This window comes from Mustela putorius, unplaced genomic scaffold (genome assembly GCF_011764305.1).
Source record: "Mustela putorius furo isolate JIRA1106 unplaced genomic scaffold, ASM1176430v1.1 tig00537350_pilon_pilon_pilon, whole genome shotgun sequence".
Lineage (NCBI taxonomy): Eukaryota > Metazoa > Chordata > Mammalia > Carnivora > Mustelidae > Mustela > Mustela putorius.
Window position 1 is genome coordinate 8,301,253 of NW_025422471.1, and position 22,707 is coordinate 8,323,959.

The 22,707-nt window shown below is 40.1% G+C and overlaps 1 protein-coding gene across 2 annotated transcripts in view; it reads right to left on the minus strand.

Annotated features, from left to right (window-relative positions):
• Positions 1 to 22,707, minus strand: part of RHOBTB3 (Rho related BTB domain containing 3) — a 55,512-nt gene that overhangs the window by 15,095 nt on the left and 17,710 nt on the right. For both annotated transcript variants that reach the window (XM_045074385.1, XM_004769923.3), the window contains exons 5-9: positions 20,356 to 20,467; positions 17,559 to 17,924; positions 9,020 to 9,132; positions 5,642 to 5,762; positions 1,010 to 1,183 (exon numbers count right to left, since the gene is read on the minus strand). In XM_045074385.1, the coding sequence (XP_044930320.1) occupies positions 1,010 to 1,183; positions 5,642 to 5,762; positions 9,020 to 9,132; positions 17,559 to 17,924; positions 20,356 to 20,467 (886 nt within the window). The remainder of the gene's footprint in view (positions 1 to 1,009; positions 1,184 to 5,641; positions 5,763 to 9,019; positions 9,133 to 17,558; positions 17,925 to 20,355; positions 20,468 to 22,707) is intronic.

Genomic DNA, 22,707 nt, shown 5'->3' on the forward strand with positions numbered 1-22,707 from the left:
TAAAACCTTTCACTAGAGGGCTCCTGACTTGTTTAAAATTTTAAGAGGTTTTAATGACAACGATTGGAAATCTTCCTAATCTAAAAGTGAAAGTAATAAATCTGAAGAGAGGGATGGTCTGAAATGTGTGTTTTCTTTTTGTATTTGCTAGAATACGTTGCCAGGTTCTCTAATCAAGGTGTTGGGCTCCCAGACTGAGTAAACTGCCGGGGACTTATTCTAGCTGTGTATGTGGTCGTTGTGTTTGCGGTGGGAGCCATCTAGTGGCCAGAAGATGAAGATGAATTCAAGGGGATTCTGTGCGGGTGTCCCAAGGCTCTAGGATGGTAGAAAGGATTTCGCAATTTCTCCAAGGAGACCCCCAGCTAGGGGAAAACAAAAACAAAAACAAAAACAAAACAAAACAAAACAAAAAACCCTGCAAGATCTGTTTCAACTTACAGCTACCAAAGATGATTAGTTTTTAGTCAAATATAGCCCTAAGTCAGTGAATAGGGAAATAAATCCCACAGTCTGCTGGGCATCCTAAACATCTCAGGAAGTTTTTGAAGAAGTTAGTTTAAGGACGGTATAACTTTAGGAGTAGTCAGAAGAAGACTTAAAAAAAAAAACCCACATTCTCTGAGCTACAGAGATGACCAAGGGGTCTCAGAATATTCAAAGTCCTTAAAAGAGCCTCAATCACAAGTTAGAGCCATAAAAGTAGCTGCTCAAACCTCTTCTCTTTATGGAAAGGAGGTCCCAGTCTGTCAAACTAGTCACTGGGTACCATGAAACACCTCCATTACCAGGGTGTCCACATAATCACCACACTGTTGGGACTAGCTGGGATGTGAAAACTGACTGAAAATTAATTGTCATCCCAATACTACCTCACCTGACCAGCACATTCCATGATGTCAACTTCGATCAATCTTAAGCAAAAACAAATTTCATAGAAAGCAATGCATCAATATGTGTAACAAGGAAAAAAAATTGTGAGATATTATCTAATATTCAGACTGCTCACCTGGGCAACAGGAGTCAGTGTATAGGTATTCTAAGAATGACAAGAAAGTTTCTTTGGAAACACCGTAAACTGGAATCAGAACACTCTTTGCTTCCATGTAGTTCCCATTGAACATGGCTGCCATCACTTCACAGCGGGCCACCAGGATAGCCCTGTGGGCTGGCACCGTCGTACCTGCAAGGTTCAAAAGTTACATAAGCTACATAAACTTGCAGAGCTGTTATTCTAACAATCTCCCTGTCAGTTAGTGGGGTATTTATTAGGCACAGCTAAGCCTATGTCAGAAAGCAAAGTCTGGGGAGATAACCAGCACTAACCAGAAACTTTTTAGTTTTTAATTGAAAAACAGAGAGTCCAAAAATTGATTTGGAAACCAACAATTCATAAGACAGGCAATTATTTGTTACTCAGTTTATATTTTCTGAAGATAAAAACACTGAAATGAAATATTTTGCTTCCTGTTTTTATAATGAAACATGTATCCTTTGCAATTGGCTTGAAATACCATCACCCATTCTTACGCATGTACCTCCCAAGAAAACAATGCCACTATCCTTCTTGGATACACTTAAGGAACAGGTCCTGGGACCGCTTCCCCTTGTGAGAAAGAGGAAACTGTAGAACGTAAACTACCCCTTGGCCTAAGCAATCCATATGTTACAGCAAGCATGGCAAGGGACTCTTTTGTGGAGCTAGGAGGGGGTTTCAGATGTGATGGAAAATTTGGAAGGGGATGACCTAGTCCCCGGATGTCTCTCCAGGTATCACCTCCTCAGGGAACAGGGCTGCTTCTGGGAAAGCCAGAGCTACTTTAAATTTTAAAGGCCCCTCGTCCCATACCCTTCTCTGAAGCTCATCAAACTAAACAGACTCTCTAGCACAAGTCTGCTGAGCTCTCCAGTTCCTGGGCCGTCCCACCAAAGCAGCCCCTGATGGCACATGTGTGAGGAAGCAGTTCTCACCATTGCCAGCACCTAGGAAACCACGAATCCCCAGGGAGCCTTCAGTTCAGTCTACATCAGTTTGACACACCATTACTGAGCACCCACCATGTGCTAATCACTATGTTATGCATTAAAGATACAAAGATGAAAAAGACCAACTCCCCTGCTTTGGAGCAGTCAAGCTTTTAGTCTGGTGGAAGACACCACAGCCAATGTGAATGACGAAACCTTCCACAGAGTAACTCTGTGAGTCAAATCACTCTGCTCCGCTCAAGAGTCCTCACCTATACATCCCTACAATCTCAGACCTCTCAGAAGCATACATTCTATGCTACATGAAGTATTCTAAAATATTTTATAATGAGAGGTGCCTGGGTGGCAGAGTCAGTGAAGTGTCTGAGTCTTGGTTTCATGTTCAGGTCATGATCTCAGTGTCATGAAATCGAGCCCTCCATTGGGCTCTGCGCTCAGCATGGAGTCTGCTTAAAGGACTCTCTCCCCCTCTCTCCCCCTCTCCCTCTCTCTCAAATAAATCAATAAATCTTTTAAAAAGGTTTAAATAAATATTTACAATGATTGGATTCTTCAGCTTCTTTAAATCCAAGCAAAACATCTTCTGATTCAAAAAAGAAAAGAAGTGTTCCACCTAAGCCTGGTGACTTCCTCCAAAGCCAATAATCCCCTAGGATTCACTAACAAGGCCCAGCATTGCCAGCTCTGAGCTCAATGCTTACAGCTATGATTTGTACAAATGCACCTTCCAGAGGAGCAGGAAGAACAGACTACCTACAGTGAATACTGCTGAGTCATCACACACCTGCTAGCAGGCGTCATCCTCCCCCCTCTGGGCTCTTTCCCCTCTCTATGCTTCTGTGGTTGGGCCACCTGCTCTCAGTGGAGCAGGGTCCACTGAGGGGCATGATCAGTTTCCATGATTAAATATCCTTGTTATCTTTGTACCCATCAATTCACAAAGAATTCAAACAGATAATGCAACTGGGCTTGTAATTCTAAGGTTTTAACACCTGAAGTAGGACTATTGAAAAAAGAAAAAGAAAAGCAGAAGCATGGCTTAAACAAACTAGAGAGCCTCTCGTTTGGGTTAAGCAGAGGAATTTTGGATTGACCCAAAACACCAAATGGACAGTAGATGGGGAAGGAATGTGATAAGTAACCTTGGAATTTTAACCGAAATTTTCCACTGGTAACTCCATTATAATGGAGTTACAAGACCAGCAAAGAAAACACCAGTACCTGAAAGCACTGTCAAACTTGATCAAGCTTTGCATTTGTTTGGAAAACCATTATACCTCCATTTCAGAAAATCATTGCTTCTGTTTCTCACCTTTGCTGACTACTGTTTGGTATCATAAACTGTTCCATTATGAAACCATAATGCAATATCTCAGTATAGTCACATTTTCAACATAGTATATATACTGTATAAATACATAAGCTCTGTATCAAATATGCCAAATGAACACAATCCAGTGTTCTTTCACCAACCAGCAATAAGATAAAGCTGAAGAATGAAAGGGGGGGGGGGACATCAATTATCCACTTTAAAGAGAAACATGTTCTTTGAAAATGTCAAGGCCTAAAGTATCTTTCCTTTGTAGAATTCAACTGCTGTTACAGTTTTAGAAACTTTTTTAAAAAGGAAAATGCTTAAGAATGAAATAGAACTTGAAAGCCCAAGTTTCTTAATAAAATCCTGTATTTGTCCTACCTTCTTTGCATTAACTTTACAAGTTTCAAAGATGGAATTTTTAGCATTTTTGTTTTGTTTTATTCTTGTATAACAGGAAAGTTGCCTAGTTCAAGAGAGATTTAGAATCTGTACCATCAAGTCCTTATATATACCCTTACATGCACCGTCCCTATCCTCATGACCAGTCTACCAGGTAGAAATCAGCATCCCCGTGTTACAGGCAAAAAGACCAAGGATCGGGAAGGTAAAGTAGCACAGCCACACCAGTACAGTATATCTGCACCCACACAAGAGCCCAGTTGGATCTTTCCAGTCCTGGTCACTACTGCCTCAGTAAGCTTAACACTAAAAATGACCTTTTAGAAGCTATCTGGTTCACCTTCTTCACTCTGGAAATGAGGAGACTTCATCAAGGGAGCCACATTAAGTGACTGGTCTAAGGACACATGTGGTTGGAAGGCAAAGCCAAGGCTAATGCCAGGTTGCATTAGCAAGCCTCCACAGTGAGCCTCCGAGGAGACAACAGTGCTCCCTTCTGCACACTAGAGCTCCCTCCCCAAACTCCAGAAGCTGGGCTTGCCTCTCTACCTTCACTTGGCAGAGAAGCTGTTGCTAGACCTGGCTTCCACCCCTGCCGGCTAGTCTCAGCTCGGATGTGGGGAGGCCTTGGTTTCTGAGCTGAGGGGGCTACAAAGAGCAGCACAGCAGCTGAACGTCCGCACATCCCCCAACCAGCCCCTGCACGCCCAGCCTCCGCATAGCTCTGAAACACGGGCAGCTGTCCACAGAAGAGCTGGCAGGTGAGATTGTGAGAGGAAAGCATGAGATTATAAGGATAAATAACTCTCCACATCACTGGTTATTTCTTGGCTCTGAACATATATTTTCATATGCGACATATTCCTTTTGAAAAGCTTTTCAGTAGGTTATACTAGCTTGATGTTTGGTGTGAAGGCCTCCTATGCAAATTATAACCAAATATAGGCTCTTGTAGCTTTCTCTTCCCCCCTCCCATCACTTTTTATGTGTTTCAAGGTCACTCTTATTGTCCCATTCTCAGTGTCTCATGCTCACATTTCAAACAGTGCTGACTGGAGCTTATCAGAGGGCACCTGGGAAGTTTCCAATTCACTGCCTGTCTTGGCAAGTGGCCAAAGTTAAAATGAACCTTTCTGAGGAAAATTTTAAAAAGCTAATGACTGTTAGCTACCATACATTTCTATCCTAAAATTATAATTTTATCTTGCTTCTAGTAATAGCCTACTGGAAATTCTACTTAATACATGTGGAAACAACTCCTAGCCTTCTTGCATAGTTGCAAGGTACCTGACAATTCACTTGTAAGATTATGCTTTCAATCTACTGAAGTGGCAAAATTACCCAAGCGAATAATCAATAATGGGCATTAAAACAGCTTATCATTATTAAAATTAGGTAGCATTACTTTCCTACAGAGATAAAAAGCAGCTCTCAGTTGCTCTGGTGATAATTCTCAGAGTGCCGTGAGGAATAAATGTAGCAATACCTACCCAGGCCTAATGTGAGCCAGGCATGACCCTCAATGCCTGCTTAATTCCTTTTGCTTAAACAGAAAGAAGAGAACTGAATGAGTTACAGGTAATAAAATGTGAAGGGAGCTGGTTTCAGATGATTCAACAACTAGTCTCTTAAAGAAATACACAGATAAAAGTGTACAATGAGGTGATATTACAGATCATTCCATTCCACACTTTTCCCTAAGAACTAATGAAGCATATGGTTAGGGGGGAAAAAAAACTAGAAAAATATAAACTGCTTTCCTAGTCTTAAAAAAATACTTCATTTCCCTAGATTTTGCTGAGGGTCATCCAGTCATCTATATCCTGTATTAGAGAATAGTATTTTCTTCATCCAAAATATTCAAAGCTGAAATAGAAAGTTAGGTAAGAAAATAAGAAAGAAAAATGAGTACTGAACTTCATAAAAATTGCACCATACCTTGTATTTCGAAGACAACATCAGCAAGCATTGGTTTATTAAGGAAAAACTTGAGGGAAGTGTTATAAAACCACAGAGGTTTTCTGGCTTGGTAAGTTTTGCAATTCCTTAGACAATTAATCTATAACGGAAAACAAAAATACAAGAGGAAATGTACAATATGCTCTGGTAATAAATATATAGATTGGTTAGAGAATTTGGAAAACGGCACTAAACGTCTAAAGAAATAATGATTCCCTCCTCCACAGCACCTGTGCTCATAGCTGCCGTGAAAACTTGTCCTCAAGAACGACACGCGCTACACGAGAGGCAGCAGCACGGCTGTGTGTCACATTCTCAGCAGTGAGCGAACTAAGGGCAAACTTAGCTCTCTGGCTGAGAAACGCAGGGTCCTGAATCCATGCACGTGCCCGTTAGCTGGGAAGCAGACAACGGTCAACCTCAAAGGAATGCCTGGTAACATATGTTCATATATACAACCTGTTAGTGTGTTCACTAACTAGAAAGGTACACACACACAAATTTAATCTGTCATTTAAAAAAAACATGCATTTCTGCCCAGCACATCATGTCCTACTACTTACTAGATGAACATTAAAATACTGGAGAGTGATGAATTGATTCATCTCCTTCTTAATGTACAGTCCTACAATCCTACCCACAGCTGGAATTCCTGGAATCAATCAAGACAATCTCTACTCCAGCATTCCAGACCACACCTATCTGTACTCGCACACCTGCTCTCTCTAGGGGGTGGCCTCCCTTAATAGTGCCTAATAGTGCCGCGGCCTGACTCAGCGGTCTCCAGCCCCTACTACATCCCACTTTGGCTTTGGGGCTTTGTTTATCCTTCCTGGGATCTTTCAAACATTCCTTTGTTCCAGCCCCAGAATTCGAGAGCCAGCTCCTCTTCCCTCACCCTCCAGTTTCCTTAGATGAATCTCAGGACTTCTGCCTGCATCAGCACTCTAACCTCTACTTGGCTATCCAGGGAATATGGAAAGCTCCATCCCCACAAAATAATCAAGCATACAACTGCACCAGTAAGAATAAACGGCACCTACTCTCCACTCGGAATTAATGCACTCTGGTGGGAAATTAGAATCTTTGGTAAGAGGGAAACAAAATATGATCCTTCCTCACAAGGAAGAAGAAAACACACTTGCTCCTCTGAGCAAGGCAGAGAAGCAAAACAGGGTCACACAGGACTGGAAGAGATTATGCTGAGTGAAAAAAGTCAAGCAGAGAGAGTAAATTATCATATGGTTTCACTTATTTGTGGAGCATAACAAATAGCATGGAGGACATGGGGAGATAGAGAGGAGAAGGGAGTTGGGGGAAATTGGAAGGGGAGGTGAACCATGAGAGACTATGGACTCTGAAAAACAATCTGAGGGTTTTGAAGGGGCGGGGGGTGGGAGGTCGGGGTACCAGGTGGTGGGTATTATAGAGGGCACAGATTGCATGGAGCACTGGGTGTGGTGCAAAAATAATGAATACTGTTATGCTGAAAATAAAAAATAAATTAAAAAAAGAAAAAGAAAAACAGGGTCACACAAATCCTGCTCCTATAGAGCACGTTCTCAGATCCTGTACACAACCTCCCTTAACACATGTTAGAGGAAGTGGTGGAGAGGATTCGGGCAAATGCCACATGCAAAGCAGAGCAAGTCAAAAAGCAGCGCATAATCTGAGAACCAGCAAGGGCTTTAGAAATCATCATCTCTGCCTCATTTTACAGAAAGTCCTGAGGAGACGTGCTCAAAGCCAAGAATAATTCGTGGACAACTCAGAATTCAAATGCACATTTCCTCATTCCTAACTCGGGGCTATAGCTCAATGCTGTACTCAGTGAATGAGAGAGACTTTACCCCAGGAAAGCAAAGGAAGTGCAGAATTCATCCCTCCTCCTGTACAAAGGAGGCAATTTAGTTCAGTATCACAGAATCATAGAACCTCCAGCCTCTTCCCCAAGAATTCATTTTTTTCTCAGTACTCAAAGGAATGACCATTTAAAATCACTCAAGGAATGGCACAGATTTAGAACAAAAAGCAACACTTCGGTCCCCACCATTCATATAAAGGTTATAAATTTGTATATCATGAATACTGTGTAGATGTATATTATTCATGAATAGATAGATCGATCGACCATGAATCCTTTGTCACCTATGCCTTGAATTTGAATGCAAAAATGATAGGAAGATAGTAGTTTGGACACAACACTGATGCATGTGGTACACATTTTCACTGGTCTATACACAAGTAATCTAGAGAACTTTTGGCAAATAGAATGCAGGTTTAAGTGCACAATTCTATAAAAGCATTATTTAGACTGCTAAGCGAGAGCTGAATTAGACTGCTAAGAGAGAGCTACTACTCTGCCATCCACTGGAAAACTGGACAGTTCTTTGTGGCTGCTTCTGTGTGTGATGGAGATGAGAAAAAGCTTGCCCCCTAATTCCATATTACTCTGTTTACATTTTTTTTCTCAAATAAGTCAGAAATCTTCATTAAAAGCTAGTGCAGTTTTAAAATACTAATTTAAAAATATTAACTTAAAAAGTCTTAGGTTGTAGAATTAACAAAGTCACCCATATAAAATAACTAAAAGAATAACCATTTCTCTTACATTTAACGTAACTCTATTTTCTGCTAGGCACTGAACATAGCTTACCTTTTCGTCTACTATAGCCAATCTGTTTAGCATAGAATCTGAAATAAGAATACACTGGCTTAACTGTGTAATGTATTTGTCTCTAAAACTAACAAATGTATTTTTAAAGCCCTTACAGACTGGACAGTCTAAGGGACTAGAGTTTTAATATGCACACATTTAGGACTGTATACAAAGTCTGTATTTTATAACCTCTGACCTTGTTTATAATTTTAAATCTACAAAAGATGAGAAATCCTTAACTGTCCACATGATCAAATGGACTTCTCAGGAATCTTGAAAAAGGCATGCAGAGAAACTGCCTTGCTCCTAAAAACTACTTGGACTTAAATTTGGAGAAGTAAGAAAGCATCCCCTTTAACAAGCTTAACTGGAAATGGACAGATTCAACAGCCCTTCATTCCTCACATAGATTGCATATTCCTGGAGCTCTATGGGAATGTTTCGGAGGATGGAATTCACAAACCAACATTTTAAAGACATGACTCACACATATTTCAATTCTTACATGAATTAAAATCTGAGGTAGTGAGAAATACATGTTTGTGTTTAAAATATTCAGACGGCAGAAACAGACTCAAGAAAAACATATTTCTATACTGTTGACTCTTCTCATGACTCAATATTATTATTTTACTATCATATATTTGTTAAAATACAGAGAACATCAAGGTAAACTGATTTTCAATAAAGGAATTTACCTTTCCTGGTGTTTTTAAAATGCATTTAACTTTCTCAATTACACTTGAAACGTCTCCAGAATCTTTCACTTTCTTTCTGATATCGTCTTCCAATTCTTCCCACTGAAAAGCACCTGTAAACAATTAATATATGTTGGATTTTTATGTTAAAACAGGAAGTCCTAAAATAAATATCTTATTACTGTTCTTTCTTTTATTATTTTCTTTTTTCCTTACCAAATACATATCCTTGTAATTACACTAAAACATTTAAACAGTTCTCACATTTTAAAAAAATCAGTTTGCCTTCCCCTAATGTACTTCTTGAAACCTGAAGTCTGTCTCCCTGGACAGCTGCCACCTCTTTATAATAGATGGTCATCTAAAAATGATAGCAAGAGCCAGAATATAGGTTGCCATCACTAGTAGTCCTTCCTACACTCAAAGTATTTATTTGTCCTGGGTAAGAAGGCAGATGTGGCTTTTCCAAGTTAAATTAAACCATACTAATCAAGGAAGGCAGCGACAAACATCAAGTAGAAGAATGAGCAGCAGGAACAGAATGCATTCAGAAGATCTCATGCAGCCACCTCGATAGACCCAACCTGAAGAAGGGAGGTATACTGTCCTGAGGAACTATAAGACCATAGCACTGGAGTAAAATCACAACACCTGGTCCCTTCCTTCCTTTATCCTCACCCAACCCACTTCCTTCCAAGCTATCTCTTCTTAGGCTCATTTTACATTTGTCTACACTGTCAGCCCCTGTCCTCTGTGTCTTACAAAACTGTTTGACGGCCAGCAGAAGTTCTCCTTTCTCCAGACACTTCCTTACTTGGTTTACAGCAGTCTCGTATACAGCCTACCTGCTGCTCAGCGGCCCTCTCCTCACTGAATCAATCCCAAAACTTAATGCCGATAAGTTTCCAAAGTACGATTCTGATGATGATATTTGAAGAGACAATCCCTATCTAGCCCATGGCTTACACAAAGTCCTAACTCCTAAAAATAAAATTAACCAAGGTGTAATGTGGGCAAACATAATTGGGAGACCTAAGCTGTAGTTCTACCTCTTCCATTAATTGCTAATGTGACTTGGAACAAATCATCTCACCCAAAATCCTTTTTAATCTCTCAATCTGTTTCTTCTGATGTCCCACTTTCTGTATCCAGAGCTTTGCCAGATGCCTTCATGGACATCAGGGATGGGGACAGCTCGTAATAAACATTTACTGAACCAATGATATCAGGCAATTGCAGCCACCCTGAGCCAACCGGATCCAAAGGTACTCTGAAGAGTCATGTGATAGTCGAGCCCTATAGTACTGAACACTTTAGAGTATCTTTGAACTTCTTCTCACCTAAGCTTCATGATTAGTACAGTGTACGCTGAGGAGTTGGGGAAGGGGAAGGAGAGCCCTGATCTGGGCCATTTGCTACCTCAGTAGTGCAAATACTCACACCATGGCCACATTCAGGCCTCTGACAGGACATCACAGAGCATGAAGCTGGGAAGAGATAAACACAATCGGCTCTCACAAGGTGGTGCCTCCAGCTCCAGCAACCCCACTGTTTCTTCCTACATTTGATGCTCTTTTTCTGACTTCACTGTCAACTCTTCTTCCTCCTCAAATTCCCAAAGGTTTGCAGTCTAGAAATGTCCAGATTTTTTTTTTTCATTTTTCAGCACTAAAGATTTTTAACTTTAAGGTCCCGCACTCTTTGCACAATCTGATAAATTCTTTGCATCATCTCTCCAGGAAACTTCCCATACACACACAAACATTACAGTCTACATTAAAATGTCAGAAGTGAAGGAACCCCTGAGAAGCCAACAGAACCCAGACCAAAAGAATTTATGCCAGCGGTTCTCAATTATAGCCGTGCATTTCATTACATTTACCTGGACATCTTTCATAAAACACCATCAAGGAGGTATCAGTCCCAGGCCAATTAAATTAGAATTTCTGGGGCTGGAGTAAAAGTCTCCCAAGTGATTTTAAGTGTTGATCAGCACTGAGTGTTGATCATCACTGCTCTTCTTCCAGACATTCTACCCCTGATCGAAACCCAGGATCAGTGGTATGCAGGAAACAGTAGGTATATTTTGATCATCCACACTTACACAGGCTAAAGGAGAACAGATACTAACTGTTAAAAATAAACTGTATTAAGAAACAAATACCCCCACAATACCTCCATTCAGATTATTATTTGAGAGAAAGCAAGAATTAAGTCGAAGTACATGGGATGAACAGCAGGTAAATCCTTACAGGCCATTCATTGTCTAAGAACAGACACAGAAGGATCCAATAACTAAAGACGAAAATAAGAATAGTTCACAGAGTGCTCTAAGGATTGGGCTGTTCATAGAATTAGAAATGCTAACCAAGTCATGAAAACATTTAACATGAGGAGCGCCTGCATGGCTCAGTTGGCTAAGTGTCCAACTCTTGATTTCAGCTCAGGTCATGATCTCAGGGACCTGGGATTGAGCCCCCGTCAGGTTCTGTGCTCAGCGTGGTGTCTGCTTGTGGATTCTTTCTCTCTCTCCCTCTACTCCTCCTCTCACTTGCTCTCTCTTTCTCCCTCCCTCTAAAATAAATAAATAAATCCTTAAAAAAAAAAAAAACCCACGTAACATGTGATCTCTCTTTTTGACAGAATTTTAGGTGTATATTACAGTACTGTTAACAATAGCCATGATACCATACAGATCTCTAGAACTTCTCTTGCATAACTGGGATTTTCTCTTCAGTTAACTTCTCAGAGCACTGATGGAGTTGACTGAGGTTCTTAGGGAGCATCGTGTACTCATGCACACAAACTGTGCTTTTAGGCAGAGCGGAAAAGAGCATACCACAGAATAATTCCAAGAGCCGGAAGATACGAGGGAAGCTGAAGAGGAAAGCTCCTTTCCACATGTTCGTTTACTCTGGCGGCATTTCAATAAGCGATGTGAAACTCTAAGGGCCATCTGTGGTATGAAGAGCTCAAAGCAAAATTCTTGAGGCTCTGACATACATTTCAATTCCTAACCATCTGAAACTGTGTGCATCAGGAATTTGCAAGCATAAGGACTATTGAGTATTTTAAGAATGTCACAACTGTATGCCAATAAAGGATGACTCGATAGAGACCCAGAACCTGCTGGCCTCGCTCCTCCTCTCTGAGTAACAGACCTTCAGTACTTACACAGCCTACAGTGTTAGCTGTTACCCATGAGAAAAGTAACATACACAAAACACATACTTTTACTATGTCTATTTATTTAGGAATCTGCATTGGAGAATATACCAAAGCTTTATGTTAACTAGACCATTATCCATCCAGACCCTTCCTAAATACAGGACTCAAATGTCCGTCATGACACAATATATACAAAATTTGAAATTCCTAAAAATTAAAAAGAAGTATGCTATTTAGAGGAAATTAAGACATTCTTTGTAATTTGGTTTAAAAAAAAAAAAAAAAAGCAGGAGATAGACTGAAGACGGTTTTTCAGTCTATGTTTGCTCAGGGCAAATATTCCTGACATGCCGTGTTGTGGAGTTCTACCTCTGCGTAGACCCAAAAGATGAGAGTACAAACAACTCCTGTCTTCATTGCCCCCTAACATAATCTGTGGGTAAGCCAGGGCTTCTGTGAGGAAAGCTCTGCATAACGAGGTCTTAAAACTTGTGCTTGGTTCAAAAGTTTTAAAGTGCTCAACAACAGCAAAAAACAAAGCAAAACAAAAAATTCCATAAGCCTGTCCTCTTTACTGGAGTCTGTGTGTGTGTGTATACATATACACACACAATATATATAAGCATATATGTAATAATTGTTTAATATATATCTGTAAATCTGTATTTACATGTATATATGTTTAAAACCTTTCTTTAATTTGATAAAAAATGTTCTTTTTTTAATTTATTGAGAAAGAGAGCATGAGCAGCGGTGAGAGGTAGAGAGAGAGAGGGAGAAGCAAACTCCCTGCTGAGGAGGGAGCCCAACATGGGGCTCCATCCCAGGACCCCAGACTATTACCTGAGTCAAAGGCAGATGCAAAACAGACTGAGCCACCCAGGTGCCCCCAATAAAAAAATATTTTCTAAATAAATGGTAACCCTAAGCACAAAGACTGGAGGATAAAACAAAACATCAGTAAGTGTTTCAACATTTGAGAGTAGGAATTGGGTTGATTTTTTTTCTCTTAACAAATTTTCTCAATTTTTTCAAAATTGTCTTTACTGTACAAATACAGCTTTAGTATCTTTTTAAACATTATTTTAAAAAAGATTTTATTTATTTATTTATTTGACAGAGAAATCGCAAGTAGACAGGCAGGCAGAGGGGGAGGGTGAAGCAGGCTCCCCGCTGAGCAGAGAGCCCAGTGCAGGGCTCGATCTCAGGACCCTGAGATCTTGACCTGAGCCGAAGGCAGAGGCTTAACCCACTGAGCCAGAGCCACCCAGCTGCCCCATAAACATTATTTAAATGCAATATAACTTTTGTTTGAGCCTGAGGTTATACTCTATAAATGCAGAGTAACAGGTATCTGCTGAAGCGTTTCATTTCCCTTCCCCTCAAAACATCAGGGTCTCCCTGCAGCCCCAGGTCAATGGCCTGTGGCCCAGCCCTTACCTGACACCACCTCTTCTCTGGGTCTTGACATACAAGGAGAGAAAGAACAGAGCAGAAATGCAACAGCTCAGTGTCAGGTTAGGAAGCCTGTGCTCTGAGCTGGTCAAGGGCTTGGAGCAAGCTCTGCATGCCATGATGCACCTCTGCCTCTCACTTCCCAGGCTCACTTCGTTTCACCCAGCCACAGAGCATCTCCCGCCCCACCCTGAGGCAGAGGCTACCCCAGAGCACCACCAACTGCTCCAGGTCCGAAGAGCTCACATCAGTCAGTCTTGCAGCTGACCCCATTTTGACTTTGTGCCCTAGGACTGGTAGACTGGGTTCCTTCCCGGGCCTCTGGACGGAATGCCAGGCTCTTATCCCCCTGGCCATGGCTGGCGTGTGGTTCTTCCGAGAGCAGGTGGTGCAGCTGCGTGTAGTCCCGAGCAGCAGCCTGACCTGGGAGACTGAGGGAAATGCAGACTCTCAGGCCCCACCCCTGGGCCTACTGAATCAGAATCTGCACTTGAGAGGCACCTGGGTGCCTTAGTTAAGTGTCTGCCTTCAGCTCACGTCATGATCCCAGGAGCCTGGAATGGAGCCTGGCATTGGGCTCCCTGCTCAAGGGGGCATCTGTTTCTCCCTGTGCCCCTCCCCCTGCTTGTGCTCCTCCTCCCTTCCTCTCACTATCAGATAAATAAATCAAATCTTAAAAAAAAAAAAAAAATCTGCACATGAACAAGATCCCCAGCTGACTTGCATGCACACTGAGTTTGAGAAGCACTGGTCCAAATGATGGACAAGCTGTAGCACAAACCACCTGTTGTCAGAATAATGGCCTTTGGCTGATCTCCAGAGTAATGGAGCTTCCTTATTAAACTCTGTCTTGCCTGCTCTATTCCGTCCCTCTACTATCACCAAAGATGAGCACGCCAAAGCCCAGTCTGATCATGCTCAACATTCTGGAACAGCTTTTATGAGCAGCTTCCATCTGGCTTGCCAGCCTCATCTCCTGCAAGCCTCACCTCCCACTCTATGCTCCAGCCCGTTCCCAGAAAACAACACTTACTAAAGATTACATTTTCCTTAATGTATATTTCCCAATAAATTTATTTCTTTCAAATAGCATTAGGGCCAACACATAAGGGGGCTGAGGAAAGAACTTTATTTTTCTTTGCCTTTTTCTTCCATCTGCATATATTAATTTTGCAATTTAAAAGATCACTCCCTATGAGAAAGACAAGTAGGTTCTGTCACTGGAGATAGAGCTAGCTATTACTGCTACTTATTAAAGAGGATATAACTGACTTCAAAGTGTTCATGTGTCTTCAAAGGTATTTGATAGATATTGTCGTAAACTTACTGAATAACTCATAATCTCAACAGTAACATCATTCAAAAGAAAAGTCTCACACTTCCTGTATAGTTCTCTAAACATCATTAAAGACATTTTTTTAACATGTAAATATTTTTGTTTTTCAGATCTAGCCTAAAATTCTAAACTGTGAGATTCAAAGTTTAAAATTAAAAATATGTAGTAGTAAATGAAGTGTTTAGTCTGCTTTATTCATATGATGATTCACAGCTACTGGAGTCTACTCACTAATTCAACCAACACAAAACCTGCCATGCTGAACACACTGTGTTGGAGTACTCTGTGGGAGTGGTTATTTATGCCTTCCCCAAGCCAATATTCACTGAATAATGGGTTTAAGGCCTACCACTACCGTTCTACTTCTGTATGTGTATTTTTATAGGGAGATTTTTAAAAACTTTTTTAAAGTAATCTCTACACCCAATCTGGGGCTTGAACTCATGACCCCGAGATCAGGAGGCACATGCTCTACTGACTGAGCCAGCCAGGCATATGTATGTATATATATATATGTAAAAGATTTAAGTGGCTTGAAATGTGTATATATAGTATATATATTATATATATATATATATATATATATGAGTATAGGGTCTATACTCATCATAGACCCTAACTGTAAAATATCTACTGGCTAGCTTTATACCAAACTGAGCTGAGGAAAGTAGAATTCAACCTTGAATTCAGTAGAAGTCGAATATATATATATATATATATATATATATATGTACACATTTCAAGCCAATATACACATTTCAAGCCACTTAAATCTTCATATTGCAACTGTACTTTTAAAAAACTTTAAATTTTACTTTAACTTATAGTAAAATTACATAACCACAGCCCAAATGAGAAAAAGTAAAATCTTAATTTCAATTATTTCAACTATCCAAAAGTTTCTTATAAATATGAAACAGCGCTTTATCTGCAAACATTTGTAAACTTGTCTGTCCCCCATTCTGAAGTCTAAAAGCAGATTATGTTTCTCCAGAGCCACACTCCAGAGGAGTTACTTTAACTTAATATTTCATCAGAACATGATTCCAAGTGCAAAATTAAAGAAGAGAGACGTTCTCGGAAAATTTTTACTTAGATGCTTACTTTAAAAGTCATTTACATTAATTCTTTTCCATTCTTATATGGGACTCTTAGATGTGATACCCTCAACTCACTGGCTAAATGACTCAGATAAAACTTCTATTTTTTAAAATGTAGTAGTTATAAGTATTTAAAAGGGCAACAAGAAAAGTAATTGGGAAGCTCTATGTTAAAAAGATAAGTGCACAGTAAGAAAAAATAGTAAAATCTAAAATAGTCAAAGTCAGGGTGCCTGGCTGACTCAGTTGGTGGAGCGTGTGACTCTTGATCTTGGGGTTGTGGGTTCAAGACCCACACTGAGTGTAGAGATTACTTAAAAATAAAATCTTAAAAACAAAATAGAGGCGCCTGGGTAGCTCCATGGTTTAAAGCCTCTGCCTTCGGCTCAGGTCATGATCCCCGGGGTCCTGGGATTGAGCCCCGCATCGGGCTCTCTTCTCATAAAATAAAATAAAAATAAATAAAATAAAATCTTTTTTATTTATTTATTTTTATTTTTTTTAAAAGATTTTATTTATTTATTTGACAGAGAGAAATCACAAGTAGATGGAGAGGCAGGCAGAGAGAGAGAGAGAGAGGGAAGCAGGCTCCCTGCTGAGCAGAGAGCCCGATGTGGGACTCGATCCCAGGACCCTGAGATCATGACCTGAGCCGAAGGCAGCGGCTTAACCCACTGAGCCACCCAGGCGCCCTAAATAAAGTAAAATCTTAAAAAAAAAAAATTAAATTAGATTTCAGGCTAAACTAACTTTGGAGACTATTTCCAGTTACTAAATTGAATGTAAGGATCCTCCTAATTTCTCTCAATTCCGTCCAAAACCTAAGAGTAAGACAGAAAAGTGAATAAATGGTCAGTTTTTAAAATGCAGACACTGGGGTACCTGGGTGGTTTAGTCTGTTAAGCATATGACTCTTGGTTTCAGCTCAGGTCATGATCTCAGGGTCAAGATCTCAGGGTTCTGAGACCGAGAGCCCCCATTTTGGACTCCCCACTCAGCAGGCAGTCTGTTTCCTCTCTCCATCTGCCCCCGCCTCTGTTCATGCTCTCTCTCGCTATCTCAATCTCTCTCTCAAGTATATAAATCTTTCCAAAAAAAGATGCAGATACTTATTTTCATTTACACTTTGAAAATTTTGTTTCTTTAGAGTTAGACTAGACAATAAATTCTCAAATTTTCACGTTTTGGATATTTTTGTTTAAATAAAATATATAATACATACATAATAAAATACATCTGCTCAGTAGGAAAATAAATTACTTTCACAAATAGATTTAAAACCAAGGCAAGTAAACTTAATAAGGAAGATGGAAAACTTAGACCAATTCCTGTATATAAAGTAAAGATTATTTCATGTATAATCCTTACCTCAGATGGTAGAAAGAAGATAAATGTGAAACTAACCAATACACCTGAGGCCCACAGGCACAGTTCCTTTCAAAAGCTTAAGAGAACCTACCAGAACCATTTAACAAGATACCTGAATAAATGAAGCGCAGAATGTCCGACAAACAAGAACAGAAGAGGGCATCTTTGACAACGACACGTAATGGCGGGTTGCCTGGAGAATCCTGGCTAGCACCTGGAAATGCAGGGTCTCTGTTGATAGCAAAGAGGTCCTGGGTAGTTCGGATGATACTGGAATCCTGAATGTCAGCGGGACTCTTCACATTGAAAAGGAGCATGAAAACATGGCTTACGGCACACAGAACAATCTTGTGGGCCTCGGCAACTTTCTTTAAATCTGGGTTGTAAAATACCACATCTACACACTGGCAGCAGAACAGCAAATTATTTAAATCAGAGTTATAATGCGATGCTTCAGCCTTTAAGACAGGCATCTTTTCTGTTTCAAAAAAGAGAATAAAAGTGATAAATTACTCTTTAGGTCTATAGACCTGGACATTTCAAGTTTCTTTTAAACATGAGAGAGTATTTTCTTAATGTTATTAAGTTGAACCATATAAAATTGCCAACACTTGACCATTTGTGACCCTATGAAAACAGCAATTTTGTATAACCTAATCTAACTATAAACACATATAAATTAATTATCCTGAGATAACAGTTACAGAATTACATGGTGGTTTTTTTTAGTGAAAATGAAAATTGTACTAATGCCATTAACAGCAATATAATACTACTGCTCACTTTTTGTGTGTCCCCAAATAAAATCTCTCTCCAAATATTATATTTTAGTATGTTGGTAGTTATAGCTCCTTACTTTCACCTGATAAAAATTCAAATAAATTACTAAACAAGTTCTGAAGAACCTAACCTCACATTTGAAGTCACTTTCCTCCTGGGTTTGGAAATGGCGGGGGGTGGGGGGGAAGAAACTGTCAAAATTAAATTGTTAAAACTGTAATCCCTCAAAGCCAGGGCTCTGAATCTTGGGACTCTATTGTTGGAAACCATCTTGACCATTTTATTTTGATCCTAAGATTAATATTGTTTTTTTCCTCCTAGTAAATCAGACACCAGTCTTTCCCCTCAGCACACCTTAGGTAGAGTGTTGGTTAGACTCCCTAATTTTCAAAAAAGGATGCAACCTTCCATTTCCTAGTTTGATCACTAACAAAGATTAATTAGCTCTCAGTTAAGTCAGAATATCCCCACAGAGGATCATAGGCCCTCATCATAGACCCTAACTGTAAAATATCTACTGGATAGCTTTATACCAAACTGAGCTGAGGAAAGTAGAATTCAACCTTGAATTCAGTAGAAGTCGAATTGTTTTAGGAATGAAAACTCTTTACTCTAAAGCAAAACTCTGGTCTTTAAAACTGATAATAACAAGGTGCTCTGGTGGCTAGGCTTTCCTGAACTATACCCCCACTCATCCTTCCCTCCAATGCCAAAGGCATCTCACAGACCCTTAATGGCTTAAGAACAATCTGAAAGCCACATGCCCCAGAGACCAGCATCTATCCTTAGAACAAATGAGCACCAGAACAAATATTCAGAGTGATACCTAACAGAAGGGCACAGGGTACCACCTGTGAGAATGAAAACTGCATTTGCTGACCAGACACTTCGGAAAGGCCTGTCCATTAGGTCACCTAGTGCCCCCAAGCAGAACCCACATGAGAAACTTTTCCTATTGCTAAATGGCATGAACAGCTTTGTTTTCTCAGAGGTACTATTGTGTTTTCTCTTCTTGAATAGTAAGAACCAAGAAATTATCTATCTTCGTTGTTTATTTGGCTATTCCTCACACATCTTCTCATCTAGAAAGTACTTAAAGTAGCAGATTTGCTATACAACAGACCAAGTCCCCCCTCTTCCTTTGCACACCAGGAAGTTCAAAGCCAAATTGTGTATCATCACTTAGGATCTATCTGCATTTAAAAAAAAAAACAACAACCTGGAATTGACTTCCCATACTAACTTGTGTTTTCCTGCTTTTTAATTTATGTTGATTTATTTAACAAGTACTTAAAAGGCACCTACATTTTAAAACCATTTCCATAACAAATTGGTCTGCATAGAGTACTACTATATTTCTATGACATAATTATTCAAATATTTGATAAAAGTTAATTTTGATAACATTATATTTATGTTTCTTAACTTTATTTTGCACTAACCTTGGGTTGTGAACATTTTCAAACATTCAAAAAGTTGAAAGAATAATACAATAAGCACACACATATCCTTCACCTGGATTCTACAATTAACATTTTGTTTGCCTTATATCCAGCTAGATACACAGGCACACACTTACCACACTGAACCACTTAAAAGTAGGTTGTAATCATCAAGATATTTCAGCTCTAAATAATGTCGTGTTCATTTCCAAGGAATAAGGACATTCTCCCATTAATCACAGAACCATTACTGTATATACAAAAAATTAACAATTCCCTCGTGTCATCTAATTTCCAGTCCATATTAAAATTTTACCCAGTTGCCCTAAGAAAGTCTTTGAGATGTTTTTATTGAACCAATTAAGGTTCATGTATTGAACCTTATTGTTGTTATTTCTCTTAGACTTTTATATAGGATAGCTCTTCACCATACAAACTATTTCTTAAAGAAGCTATGGACTCAAGTTTAACACAGGATTCCTCAAAATGGGTCCAAGTACCACCTGCTTCAGAATCACCTGGAGACTTATTTTAAAAGCAGATTCTACACCCCACCCCAAATTTACTGAATGAGAATGTCAGGTGAGTCCTCAACGTACTCAAATTTGGGAACAACTGCTCTAAGACTTGTGAAGTGATCTATAACAAATATCATTTGAGTGTCTAAACATTGGTTAATAAATGCACCTGGTTGTTCAAGCTGAGGTGGTCTAATTCCATGAAATGAGTTGCTCATTTTCCTCTTCTTCATTTTTTCACTTGTCTTCTGATTTAAGGCTTGAATCATAAAATACTCCAACTAAAACATGAATTGAATTTTAGTTAAAGCTTCAACAAAATTATGTCTCTGGCAAGATTATTGGTACCCCAAATCACATTTGCCAAATGTTTTTAATGCCAGTACCATCTACATGTAAGCTTTAGCAAATACTTCTAAATAATTTTTTATTTAAAAAATGTATTAAGTAGAACAGACTGTGCCTTGTCTAGCATAAATAAACTATTCATTCAAAAAGGAACTGTTTATTCTCTGGAATAATCAAGAAAGCCCAGCAGTGCAACTATGTGACTATCAATAACTATCTCGTGGGCAACCACAGCAGTTAATACTAGAGAAACTCAGGGCAGGACAGATCTGGCTCTATGTCACAGATGCTCATATCAACTAGGAGTGTCTGCACGCGCTCTATTTTTTTCTTGAATAAATTTCATTGAAATACATCCTTTATGTAATAAATTTCAAAATCTTGGGGCACCTCGCTGGCTCAGTCAGTAGAGCATACAACTCTTGATCTTGGGGTTGTAAGTTCGAGCCCCACATTAGGTGTAAAGATTACTTAAAAATAAAACCTCAAGGGCACCTGTGTGGCTCAGTGGGTTAAGCAACTACCTTCGGCTCAGGTCACAATCTCAGGTTCTGGGATCCAGCCTTACGTCAGGCTCCCTTCTCAGCAGGGGGCCTGGTTCTCTTTCTCCCTGCTCCCCAACCATGCTTTCTTTGCTATCCCTCTCTCAAGTAAATAAATAAAATCTTTTAAAAAAATAAAAATAAGAAAATAATAAAATCTTTTAAAAATCCTAACCACATGCACTTACATGGTACCAGGCCTATGCCTTATGCTGTAAAGCTTGGGGAAAAGAATAGATAGAGGTCTATGTACCACATACACAAATGTTCAAACTTCATAAATTAAGAAAACAAACTATTATGTAGAAGCCAGGCTTAGCTTTAAGCTCTCAGCCTTCTCAGAGTTTCATGTAGCACAGGGAGAACTGACGCCTGACTCCTGGGCCCCAAGACTGTCCCTTCTCTTCTCATCCCCTGCTCCAGCCCATGCCTTGAAGAGCTTTATGTGTACAAGAAGACTCTACTCCCCCCTTCCCCAGTCCTCATATGAGTCATCCTTTGGCCACTCTTCAGACCTAGGGACACACACACTACTAATGCAATTCACCTTCAGGAGGACTGACCCAGGAAAAAGGCCGGCACAGGCCTGAAAAACAGCCTGAGTGTCGCCAGTCAGAGACCTCTGGGGTCCTGGGTTTTGGAACACAGTTGTAGCACTGTACAATAGAACCTTCTGTTCTGTGTTGATGAAAATGCTCTGTATATCCGTGCTATTGAAGAGAGTAGGCACAAGCCACATGTGGCTATTACGCACCTGAGATGGGTAGTATATCTGAGGAACTGAACTTTCTTCAGTTAGTTTAAACACAAATAGCCACCTGTGGCTAGTGACCGCCATAATGGATGGCACAGGTCTAGAAGGGCTACAAGCTCCAGGGGGGTGTACATTCGGCTCCATCAACTTGTGTAATGGGGGTGCAACTGGAGGAGGACCAGATGGGGCTCTCTAGAGCTAAAGGGCCCACACCTCTCTTGCCCAGGTCTTCATCTCTGACCCTTAAACACAAGACTTTAAATGCTCCTTTCAGGGGCGCCTGGGTGGTTCAGTGGGTTAAGCCTCTGCCTTCCGCTCAGGTCATGATCTCAGGGTCCTGGGATCAAGCCCCGCATCAGGGTCTCTGCTTATCAGGGATCCTGCTTCCCCCTCTCTCTGCCTGCCTCTCTGCCTACTTGTAATCTTTCTCTCTGTCAGATAAATAAATAAAATCTTAAAAAATAAATAAATAAATAAATGCTCCTTTCAGTCTGACATAATCATCTCCATCTATATTCCTGCAAATGCCACTATTTCTTACACTCAAGATCAAAGCTATACTTAACTATTCAACAATCCCATAAGGGATCATTCTGATCTTATTTCCATATTCTCACCAAGTCTTAGGGAAACAAGAAACTGCCGTGTCTTTCTTCCAATCCTTGACCACATCTTCAATCCTTATTAAGTGTCCAACTCTAACTGCAACACCCAGTGTTAGGAACAAAGAGAAACAAGGGGGAGGAAGCAGAAGCAGGCAGAGAAAAGTGGGAATTGGCAGGTGGGAAGACTGTCCCGGAGATTTCAGATTCAGGAAGTGGAGCAGGGAACAAGGAGACCACCATACCCCAAGAGAACCAGCCCCCTCCTCTCCAAC